Source organism: Panthera leo, chromosome B3 (assembly GCF_018350215.1).
Source record: "Panthera leo isolate Ple1 chromosome B3, P.leo_Ple1_pat1.1, whole genome shotgun sequence".
Classification (NCBI taxonomy): domain Eukaryota; kingdom Metazoa; phylum Chordata; class Mammalia; order Carnivora; family Felidae; genus Panthera; species Panthera leo.
The window spans coordinates 124,818,334-124,830,401 of record NC_056684.1 but is presented as its reverse complement, the minus strand read 5'-3'; the positions used below and the strand labels follow the sequence as shown (position 1 = coordinate 124,830,401).

General features: G+C 41.8%; 1 protein-coding gene and 1 long non-coding RNA gene across 3 annotated transcripts in view; one reads left to right on the top strand and one right to left on the bottom strand.

Annotated features, from left to right (window-relative positions):
• Positions 1–12,068, bottom strand: part of TSHR (thyroid stimulating hormone receptor) — a 158,257-nt gene that overhangs the window by 39,611 nt on the left and 106,578 nt on the right. For both annotated transcript variants that reach the window (XM_042943978.1, XM_042943977.1), the window contains 3 exons: positions 5,262–5,336; positions 2,366–2,440; positions 866–943 (listed from right to left, as the gene is read on the bottom strand). In XM_042943978.1, coding sequence (XP_042799912.1) covers positions 866–943; positions 2,366–2,440; positions 5,262–5,336 — 228 coding nt within the window. The remainder of the gene's footprint in view (positions 1–865; positions 944–2,365; positions 2,441–5,261; positions 5,337–12,068) is intronic.
• LOC122223005 overlaps positions 2,408–12,068 on the top strand; it is a 96,493-nt gene continuing 86,832 nt past the window's right edge. Inside the window, exon 1 of the long non-coding RNA XR_006203979.1 lies at positions 2,408–2,478. This is a non-coding gene — a long non-coding RNA (uncharacterized LOC122223005). The remainder of the gene's footprint in view (positions 2,479–12,068) is intronic.

Genomic DNA, 12,068 nt, shown 5'->3' with positions numbered 1-12,068 from the left:
CCTGGACTGTAGTGTGACCAGAGAAAGGGAGCTGGGTGACAATCCAGGCAAAAACACCACCAGACCTGAGCTTGGACAGTGGTATTGAAGCTAGAGACAAGGGATCCTTTGGACAACCTCAATTTTATTTTGTGGCTAATGTCATGAAAGAGGGGAATTTCCTACCAGTTTGGAGAATTAACTTTTATACTTCTATTAGACTTATTAGAACGTTTTATAAATTTCTCTAATAAACTTCTCCTTTATCTAAAGAGCAGAACCCATTCAAACTCTGGAAAAGTAATGATATAGAACAATACTGTTTTCTATTCAATATGGCTTTATAGGAGTTTCATAATAGTTGTGATGACCAAGTTGAATGTGAGTACAGAGAGCATGAGAAACCCTTAGTGGCATCATTTTCGAACTCAGTGACCTTGGAAGAGTTCAATTTGCTCTAAGCCCAGGTTCTTCCTCTACACAATACGGATACTAGAATACAGTTATATTATAAGGTATGCAGGTCAAATCTGGTCCAGTACTTGTTTTTGTAAATAAAATTTTATTGGAACAGACAGACTCACTAGTTTATGTATTGTGTATGGCTACCTTTTTCAGTTGCCACAAAGGCCATGTGGTTTATAAAACCGAAATGGTCTTCTACAGATAAATCATGCTGACCATTTGTAGAGGAGAATACTTGTCTTGTTACCTAAACCATTTTGTCGTCTACTGAGTACCATACCATAAGGCAATCCTCTTAATTAACTACTTTAGTAGATGATACAGCACATCCTGTAGTATATTTCTTGGATGGGCTATGAAAATACGACAGTGGTCCAAATAAAAATTGCATTTTGGTAGAAGTACAACTGGCAATACTCACAGTGTCAACGTTTCATTGCACAGTCCCTGAAAAGCATTCGCAGGGATGGACGTCATGTAAGGGTTGTCTGTAATTTCACTGCAAAGAGGGGGAAAAAAACACTTGGTAAAAAAAAAAATGCTTTCCTTCTGGAGCTGGGCTCTTGCTCTACCTATGCTCTCAAATAAATAACCTGACACAATTTAGTTTAATCTTGTTTCTTTTTAAGTTTCATTGACATTTCTTAGCTGCTAGTGGCTAGAGGTCCAGTGGCTAGAGGCCACTGTCCCAGGTGGACACGCAGTCACAGCCCCAAAAGTGCAGGAAGCAAGTGCGCTTTGAGTGTGGGCTGAGGTCCCCGACTTAATCCTCATTTGCAAGGGGAGCAGGTGGATCTAGAGTATTCTTGTAAATCTGCGACCAATACTTTGTCCAGGGTAACTAGAGTTTTCTAAGTGTATGGAACCTAAAGAAGGGTTGGTAGAAGGAGATCAATGGATTTCTTTTCATGAATATTACAAAGTGTCCTCTACTTGCAAAACACTGCCAGCAGATGCTTCCGGAGAACATTTGTGTGCCAGTCTAGTTGCAAGAAGACTGCCTACATTTTGAACTGAGCTCTTCTGCAGCAAAGGAGTGTGGTCATTTTTTTCTAGCAAAATCCTGAGAGTTCAGATCCTATCACTCCACATTTTCCTGTAGTGCAGACTCAACCTGTAACTCTGCATAAGTCCTTTTACTTCTATACAAGTAGGTAAGACACTTGACTGTGTCACAGGTTTTGGAAAAGGGCACTTGGCCACCAATCAGAAATCACAGGAAGCAGTTTTAACACCCCTAGTTACTACTCCTTGGGACTCTTCTCAGACAAAATCACTTAGATTCTCAATTCCTCAGTTTCTTCATTTGTAGAATGGAAAAAATTATAACTTCCATTTATACCTTATAAGGTGGTTGAGAGAAGTAAACATAATGCCTGGGAAAGTGTTTGAAAAGCTATTAAAAACTACGTGGAAAATAAAGTATCATCATTATCATCAAATTTCCCTTCCATTCAATAATCGCATCAGCAAACACGCATGCCATAATTTGTCCCATCAAACAACAACAAAAAGAAGCCTTTTCTCCTGACCCAATATCCTCTAACTACCGCTCTTTTTTAAGAGTAAAACTTCTCAAAAGAGTTGATGGTCACTGTCTCTAACTCTTCCCTTCTGACTCTTTTTCTTTCTTTTTTTTTGTTTCCTTCTGACTCTTTCTTGAGCCAACTCCAACCAGACTTCATCCTGGATGGAGCTCCTGTGGAACTGCTCTTGTCAGAGTCACCAAAGTGCCATATTACTAAACCCAATGGTCATTTCTCAGTCCCTGTCTTGCTTCACCCACCAGTGCGTTTGTAACAGCTGATCTCTCTTCCCCTTGAGACAATTGCTTCACTTCGTTTTAACCAACCCTTATGACTGCATCCTACTTCTTGTTGGTGACAAAATACTGCCAAATATTGCATGTGTGCATACTTACAGTATAAAGAATACATCAGTAGAATAAACTTTGGTCAGGTCAGGGAATACTCCAAGTCCAGTGTTGAAAATGCCACTAAAGCGCATGAAAGAGAAGAAGAGAACAGAAATAAGGTAAGAAAATCAACACATAGGAAGCAGAATAGTGTAATAGCATGGGTTCTGAAGTCAGACTAGAATCAAATCCTAACTCTTTCTTTCAATACCTGAGTGACTGTAGGCAAGTCCTAAACCTTGAATGGGATGTTGTTCCCTCAAGGTACAAGAATCTAATTCGGTCCACTAGGGTTAATAAATTTTCTTCTGTTTAGAGGAATATGAGGATTCTTTCCAAGGAATCCAAGTAGGATTCCTAGAAATAGGAATTCAGGTTTCTGTGTGTGTGTGTGTGTGTGTGTGTGTGTGTGTGTGTGATATCTCCCTGTTTTAATTGGAGGACATTATGGGAAGGGCAGTGGAATAGGGGGAGGATGGGGTAGAAAGACAATATAATATCCAGCTCCAAGCCAGGCTTCCTCTTTAGAACTCCACATTATATTGTGTTCATTATTTTGCCAAGAATGATTTTTCCATGAAAGTCACCTGGGAATAGCATGGCAGCAGTACTATTTAGAAAATATGTCTAGACAAGGAATATGATCAATCAATGATAATGTCTTCACTCTCCAAAGTTTGTGTCATCAGGGAAAAATGTCAAGATTAAAAGACGTACATAAAACAGTACTAATACAGCAACTCTCAGGCTCCTGATGCCTCTCAGATTTGGTTAATTTAATATTTGTTGCAGCTACTACAATGTAGGTAGTAGAAATAGAGTTTTTTTTGACAGGTGTGGCATGGCATGGGGTGAGACTTAGGTAACTACCAAGAAAGTTTTAAAGGAAGTCTTCCAGCAGAGAAAAAACTCATATTCCATTGATATACCTTCTTAGGCAAATTCTGACCTGACTCCTTTTATTTTATTTTATTTTATTTTATTTTATTTTCTGTTTTGTTTGTTTGTTTATTTATTTATTTATTTAGAGAGACAGAGAAACAGAGATAGGAAGAGAGGGCATGTGTAGTCATGAGCAAGTAAGGGAGGGGCAGAGAGAGAGAGGAGGAGAGAGAATCCCAAGCAGACTCTGCGCTCAGTGCAGAGCCTGATGTGGGGCTCGATCTCATGATCACGAGATCATGACCTGAGGTGTAATCAAGTTGGATGCTCAACCTACTGAGCCACCCAGTAGGGGTGCCCCTGACCTGACTCCTTTTAGAGGGGAAGGCATAAGATTTGAAAAGAAAACAGGAGGCCGAGGTCTCAGAAAGAGCAAATGGGATATTCCAGATAGCAAAGGAGAGAGTTCAGATTCCATATAGAACATGTGAAGAGCAGTAAACAAACAACAAACAGACTACTCAATTGCAATAGAGGTTCATGTGGAAGAGTGTGGAGGGAAGAAGGCTCTGGAGTTAAGGGAGGACCATGTATTGGGGCTGGAAATGCCAGATTAGGAACCAGGATCTCTCGTTTCTTCAAAACCCCAAACAAGTCCATCTCCTTTTTGACGTGCCCTCAAATTTCCTGGACCCCAAATAATGTTGTACCTCTCATTTATCACCTACCATTATTTTCCAGTAGGAGAGGAATTTTTTGATTTCATTTATGGGAACTGGCATATGTTGGGAACAATATGTTCCCAACTAGATTGTAAGCTTCTTGAAGCTTAAGGACAATGTTTTATTATCCTATATGTTCCCTGCAGAGTTCTGCACATACTGAGGGATCATCGTATCAAAGAATTATTGATTGATTGAAACTCAAGATCCATACAGGAGTGATTGCCTTGTCCCATAAGTTTTTATTACTCCCCAGATACGCCTCCAGCCACATCTTCCATCGCTATTCTCCTCTATTCTCTCTGCATCTCCCACTCCCACCTCTTCAATGCTGAACTATTTTTAGGTCCCACATGAGACACATGTTTCCATACCTCTGTGTCTTTATCATGCTAGTCCATCTACCTGTATTTTTCTTCTACCTCTCCCCCTTCTTTTCCTGGATGACTTCAATTCATCTTTAAAGACCTGATTCATAAAATATATATGGATATACACTTTTATTTGAAAGCCCTAGATGGAAACAACCTAATATTTTAATTGTGATTATTTCTCAGTATTCGGATTAAGGTCGATTTTAATTTTTTCCCCTCATAATGTTTTTGTGTTCTAATCTTTTACAATGCATGTGAGCAGGAGAGAAGGGAAGAAGGGAAGGGTTCTTCCAGAGGGTGCCTAGAGAACCTGAGGCCACACATACACATCCATTGAACACATTTTTTATTGAGCACCTGCTCTGTGCCAGGCAGTAAAGATGCAATAGAGAGAAAAAGTGCTGTGGTCCGTGCTCTCAAATAGGTTGTATCTAGCTCATAAGGTGTCACCAAAGCAAAGCAATAGTGTTGTCTCCTCCATTTTTGTCCTCCCAACCTCCAAGAGATTAGATTTTGCCCTTTGTGGCTTTTCCTTTTCTCTGTGACAGTCACTTTAACATTGTTGTGGTACCCATTTCCTAAGAAAATTGACCAATGGCCTCTCAGAGTTTTTTGTTTTGTTTTGTTCTGTTACACTCCATTTAAGGGTATTTTCTTCCTCATGTCTCTTGGATTAAGTCTTTGGTCCCAGCATTATGTGCTGACTGTTAAATAGGTTTTTCAAATGTGGATCATTTCACCTGATACCTTCCCTGATGGGAAAGGTTGGGGTGTAAATCACAGGATGTGATTTGTTTCAGGCCATGTACCACAAAAATGGCTCTGGCCCACAGCATCCTAGGGAGACTCCTGGCTGGCAACAGCATTATAACTCTCTTTAGAAAAAAAGGGTGGGGATAGGATGGGGTAGAAGTTAATACTTACAGGAACTTCAGGAGGGGGAGCTCTTTTAGGGCACCAGGATCTATGTAAGTTAAGCTTCTGGTATTCCGAATCTCTCTGTAAGAGTTACAAGAAACACATTCACAGTAATACGTCCATTTCTGTCCTTGTCAAAGATAAAGCAATACGAATCAGAGTTAACAAATGTTCATGAGAAGAATACACATTTAAGTGGTGCCCCAGGAACTGTCTCTGCCAGGAATCAGCCCCATCAACAACAAGCTCCTCCTGGCTCCTCCCAGGGACACAATAACTATTCAGCCCTCCCCATCATTGGCTTAGTTTCAGTCCATCTGAATTTATGGGTGACCTTTCTCTTAATTGCAGTCTCATATCCTTCCCCCGCCCCCACCAAATTTTTTATATTTAAATAGAAAAGAAAAGCCCCTCCAATGGCTGTTGAGGACACATATCTTTATTCTTTTTTTTTTTTTTTAACGTTTATTTATTTTTGAGACAGAGAGAGACAGAGCATGAACGGGGGAGGGGCAGAGAGACAGGGAGACACAGAATCAGAAGCAGGCTCCAGGCTCTGGGCCATCAGCCCAGAGCCTGACGCGGGGCTCGAACTCATGGACCGCGAGATTGTGACCTGAGCTGAAGTCGGACGCTTAACCGACTGAGCCACCCAGGCGCCCCAACACATATCTTTATTCTTAATAGCACACATATCCTGGCCTTGGGTTGGGAAGTTGAACAGACTAAATGATGGATGACAGCAAGGCAATAAGAGCAGCGAGCTTCCTTCTGTCAGTTGCTACTTCAGAGGTCGTGGTTGTAGTGTCTCAGCGGTTCACTTGAGTTTATTTTTCTATATCAGTAATTTAAGACTTCAGCACATGTGGTGTGATATCATGTATGTCTGTAACTCACACACTAAGGTTTATATACATGCCAATCAAAATGCATAGTTAGCATTAGTGAAATTCCTGACTGTTCGAAACAGGTTCTCATTGGCAAAATTAACTGTATTCAACACGTGTGTATTGGTTGAAAGCGTTTACAGGCACTCCCTATGCTTATATGAAGAGGACAGAAGGACCCAGTAAGACCTGTATCCTTTCCCCTAGGGAATGGCACCTAAGGCACCTAAAGGAACGTGCATCCACTTGTTGATAGAAACAACTAGAAGTAACAACTAGAACAACCACTGGAAGAGAGTCACAACCTAGCATCTGGCCTGGACTTTTTCTTAACAGTTTTACGGAGGAAGAATTTTCATAAAATTCACACATTGCAGGTATACAGTTAGGTAATTTGTAGCAAATTTATACAATTGTGCAGCCACCATTACACCCCAGTTTTAGAATACTTCTGTCAATTTCTGTCAAGGACAAAAGTGATTGTATGCCCATTTGTAGTTAATTCCCACCCCGTCCTCCATGGCTAGGAACCACTGATCTGCTTTCTACCTCTAAATTTGCCCTATCTGGATGTTTCATAGAAATGAAATTATACATATGTAGTCTTCTGCATCTGGCTTCTTTCACTTAGCATGGCGTCTGTGAGGTTCATACACATCACAGCCTATGGCAGTGCTTTGCTCCTTCTTACTGCTGAGTACTCAGGTGGAACTCAGATCAACTGTTGACTCTGCCTCTTCTTTCTGGCTACATGACCTTGGGCAAGTGTCTTGACCTCTTTGAGCCATAGTCTCCTCACCTATAAAATAGGGATAATAATAGCACATTTTTAAGAAGACTCTTGTGAAAATTAAATAATGTCTGTGAGGGGTTGGACATGTAGCCGAGCACACAGTGAAGGCTCTGTGAACAATAGTTTTACTATGTTATTCTCCTGAATGGACTGAAAGCTAGAACAGACATCAGAGACTTGAGGTTGGAGGTGATGCAATGTTCACACACATTTAAAAACAACAACAATAACAACAACAAAGCACTAGGTTTGGTATTTCACTAAGGATGTTGAGTATGAGACAGATCTTGGGAAAGAGAGGATAGAATTAACTCTGAGAACAGAAACCATCTACCCATCCCCTCACCCCACCTCAGTTCACTGTCTTATTAAGACAAACTTACTGGTCCATTGTATTCATTAGCATAAGTTTTGCAGAGACAGATAATGTTATTGCTCATTACTGGAACTTCTTGAAAGACACATTAGTGCTTCAACAGAAAGCATCAATAGTTTATATCCCAAGACTCTTGGAACCCCTCACCCCCAAATCAAGATCCTGATCCTACATGGAAAGAACCACTTTATTTATTTAAAAAAAATTTAAGTTTATTCACTCTGAGAGAGAGAGAGAGAGAGAGAGAGAGAGCAAGCACAAGTGGGGGAGGGGCAGAGAGAGAGAGAGAGAGAAAGAATCCCAGGCAGGCTCTGCACTCAGTGCAGAGCCTGACGTGGGGCTTGAACTCATGAACCATGAGATTATGACCTGAGCTGAAGGCAGAGGCTTAAATTACTGAGCCACCCAGGTGCCCCTATTTATTTATTTTCAAATGTTTGTTTATTTTTGAGAAAGCACAAGAGGGGGAGGGGCAGAGAGACGAGGGCAGAGCATCTGAAGCAGGGCTCTGCCCTGACAGCTGTGAGCCTGATGTGGGGCTCGAACTCATGGAACCGCAGGATCATAACTTGAGCTGAAGTGAGATGCTCAACTGAGCCACCGAAGTGCCCAGGAAAGAACCACTTTATTTATTATTTGTTTTAAAGTTTATTTATTTGAGAGAGAGAGTGTGTGTGAGTTGGGGAGGGGCAGAGAGAGGGAGAGAGAGACAGAATCCAAAGTAGGCTGGGCACTGCCAGCACAGAGCCCAATGCAGGGCTTTAACACACTAACCATGAGATCGTGTTCTGAACCGAAATCAAGAGTTGGAGGTTTAACCGACCGAGCCACGCAGGTGCCCCCAGAAAGGCCCACTTTTAAGTACATAAAATTTTGTCCTGGTTTGAAACTAAAAGCCCTGTATTTCTGGAGCTCTGCCCGCCCTGGGTAAACTGGGATACTTGGCTACCGCATTGCACAATCTCATAGTTGTCCCACCTGTCCCTCTAAAGATACTTTAGATGCTTCCATGTGGAAGTGCTCTCTCTCTCTCTCTCTGGTGAGCAATAAACTCCTTGTCAGAGCTTTCCTTTTGGGGAGAAGGGTTCGAACTGCTGTCAGTCAAATGTAAACGAGTTAGGAGAGTTTGCAAACTGTCTGAGTGTGGTTTGCAGTCTGGAAAGCTGCTCCATGAGAGAGTACTGTTGAACAAGCCGGACTTGAGTGAGTGCCCCAAGAGAGAGCCACAGTGCAAGGCAGCCAGCCAGCTGAAGCCGCTTTAGGGGTAGTGGCTGGAGAAAGGAGAAACTGCTGTGGGTTCCAGCTGATTAAATGAGGCTGAAGCTACCTGGCGGCTCCAAGGGCAGAAAGCGGTGGGAGAGGCTGCAAGGAGAGGTGGGGAGAGACAAAAGAGGTGGATTTCTTAGGGGAAATCTAAGAGTACAAAAAGGGACAGACAGACAAGAGTTACCTCAAGAAAACATCAAGGAAAAGAAGCCACTTTCTGAGGTAAGAAGACAGCTGATCATGCTCATAAGTGACTTAAAAAATAAAATAAAATCTTTGCTGAGAGAAAGATAAATAGATACTGTATGACTTCACTTATATGTGGAATCTAAAAAAGCCAAATTCCAGGGCACCTGGGTAGTTGCATCTATTAAGCGTCTGACTCCTTGATTTTGGCTCAGGTCGTGATCTCCAGGTTCATGACATCAAGTCCCCTGTTGGGCTCTGTGCTGACAGCACGGAGCCTGCTTGGGATTCTCTGTCTCCTCTCTCTCTGCCCCTCTCCTGCTTGTTTCCTCTCTCTCTCTCTCTCTCTCAAAAATAAATAAACTTAAAAAATAAAAATAGAAAAGCCAAACTCAGAGAAATAGGGACTACAGTGGTGCTCACCAGGGGCTGGGGAAGGACGGGGAGATGGGGAGATACCGGTCAAAGTGTACATCTATTTATCAGATTAACAAATTCTGGGGATCTAATGTACAGCATGCTAATATACTTGAAAGTTGCTAAGAGAGATCTTAAATGTCCTCACCACAAAAAAGAAATGGCAATTATATGACAGGATGGATGTGTTAGCTAATGCTATGGTGGTAATAATTTTGCAGTATACGAATGCGTCAAATCAACACATTGTACACTTTCACCTTACACAGTGCTACATGTCAATTATACCTCAAAACTAGAAAAAATAAAAACCCTGCTGCAGCACAGAAGGGGGAGGGGCACGGACTGCCAGCTTAGCTAATGGAGACAGATGTGAGAAGCGAATGCAGCTGGCATAATCTTTTCAAAGATAGAAAGCAGAGAGGAGTGGAGGTAAGCACTCTTGAACCTCTGATAAGAGGAAGAGGGTGAAGGAGGAGTCCGAATTTGAATGAGTTCCAAGCATGCCTGGGAGAGTGAACTTGAATCACACAATTTTGCGTTAAGCGCAATTTCAGCCAAACAGTGCAGGAGGCGACTATGTTGCCAGGAAGCTGGGGACACCAACAGAAAGAAAACATGTATGCCATTGCGGCACAGCAGGTTGGAATAGAGAGGACCCCAGAGTGAGTCTGAACAAAAGCTGGAGACGGCGGTGTCCCCGGCTCAGTGGCCTGGGTCCCTGGCTGACCGCCCACCTTTTCTTCTGCCCAGGACTGTCCCAGGAGCAAGTAATAGCCTTGCTTATCTTAGGGCTGTTAACGTAGTTTTATTTTTGTCTATTTTTTACCGCAATTAGCCTGCCCAAATGAATACAATAAGCATCAATAAAATTTTTTAAATACAGAGCACAGTGTTAATTGTGGTTATCGCTGGTAGATAGTTCTGGAATCTAGGAATATATAATTTTCACTTTTTATGTTTAAAATTAAAAAAAAAAATGAAACAAGAGGTGCCTGGGTGGCTCGGTTGGTTAAGGGTCCAACTCTTGATTTTAGCTCAGCTCATGATCTCATAGTTTGGTGAGTTTGAGCCCCATGTCGGGCTCTGTGCTGAACCTGCTTGGAATTCTCTCTCTCTGCCCCTCCCTGCTTGTGTTCTCTCTGTCTCTCTCAAAATTAACAAACAAATGCAAAAAAAAAAAAAAAAAAAAAAAAAAAGCATACAAAAAATTCCCCAAATTAAAAAAAGGCAAAGGAATATATCTTCTGTATAAAAGTTTAAAAAATATATCTCCAGTGCCAGATCAGCTGCTTCAATCTTCTAGAATGCTCTTCTACGGAGTGGGGCTTTTTAGATGTGCAGAGAAATATTTGAGGATCTTGAAGTTCACTGATTACAAAAGCCCAGCCTTGGAGATTTAAAGGGTAATAAGGGACCGAGTATACTTACCACTCAGGATAGCTCTACCAGCAAGCGGGTGGGAGAGCTGACTTAAATGAAGCAGGTAACAATCATCCTCATTTTTCAGACAAAACAATGAAGACACATATAGCAAGGGTATACATAATCTCCTGTTACACAGAGGCAACCCTGGGTCTTAACCTAGGAATTATGACCCTAAATACTGCTTTATTTTTTATTTTTTTAATAGTGTTTATTTTTTTTTAATTTTTTTTTAACGTTTATTTATTTTTGAGACAGAGAGAGACAGACCATGAACGGGGGAGGGTCAGAGAGAGGGAGACACAGAATCTGAAACAGGCCCCAGGCTCTGAGCTGTCAGCACAGAGCCCGACGAGGGGCTCGAACTCACGGACCGCGAGATCATGCCCTGAGCCGAAGTTGGCCACCCAACCGACTGAGCCACCCAGGTGCCCCTTAATGGTGTTTAAAGGAGATCATCCACCAGAACTAAAAAGAAATTTAAAAACTCATTATTGTTTCATTTCCCTTCATTGGATTTCAAATAAAATGGGCATTTAAATGACCAGTGTTAACAGTGATAGCCTGAATGCCTTGTTTTCACAAACCAGCAGATCAGTACTTTAGCATACATTAGGTTTATTTAATCATCTGACTAGATTTTCTTCGGAGAAACATTTGTTCATTCTTAATAAGAGCAAAGAACTGAGAAATTGGCTTGTTCAAAACAGCTGGCATTGAGGCAGGCACTTAGTACACCCCCAGACAGTATGGGAAATCAGCAAAGTGACAGAAGAGAGTTCCCAGGTTGGGGAGAGAGAGAAAAAGGAAGAGAAATGAAGGTTTAAATCCCTCTACTATTAAGGAACGTTCCAACTACTTCCTTCCTTCCATTTTCCTGTGCCCGCTTTCCCTCTCAACTACTCACCAGGCATCAGAACATGGCACTTGCCTGTGATCCTTAGCCTTAGAGATATTTGTCCAGCCTCAGCACCCCCTCCCCTCCCCAGTTCATGAGTAGAAAGCATGCCAAGCTGGGAAACAAACTGAGGGTAATAATAAAGCTGATTCGGCATTTCACCTGTAAAGTGAGAGGGGGACAACGGCAGACCGGGAGACGAGACAGTTTTAGACTTGCAGGAGCACAGACCCTGAGTTGGAACGAGATGTCTGGAGACAAGACAAGCTTCCCTGGCTGGCATGGTTAAACTTTTAAGAAAAACAAATGCAGGGGCACCTGGGTGGCTCAGTCCACGACCTCAGGATCGTGATCTCAAGGTTATGAGATTGAGCCCCATGTCAGTTTCCATGCTTAGTGTGGAGATTAAGATTCGTTCTCTCTCTCTCTGGCCCCTCTTCCCAGCTCATTCATGCTCTCTCTCTCAAAAAAAAAATTAATTAATTAAAAATTAAAAAAGAAATACAAATATAATAATGTGTAAGACTGTGTAAAACAAGAAACTGAATGTGAATAATGGACAAAA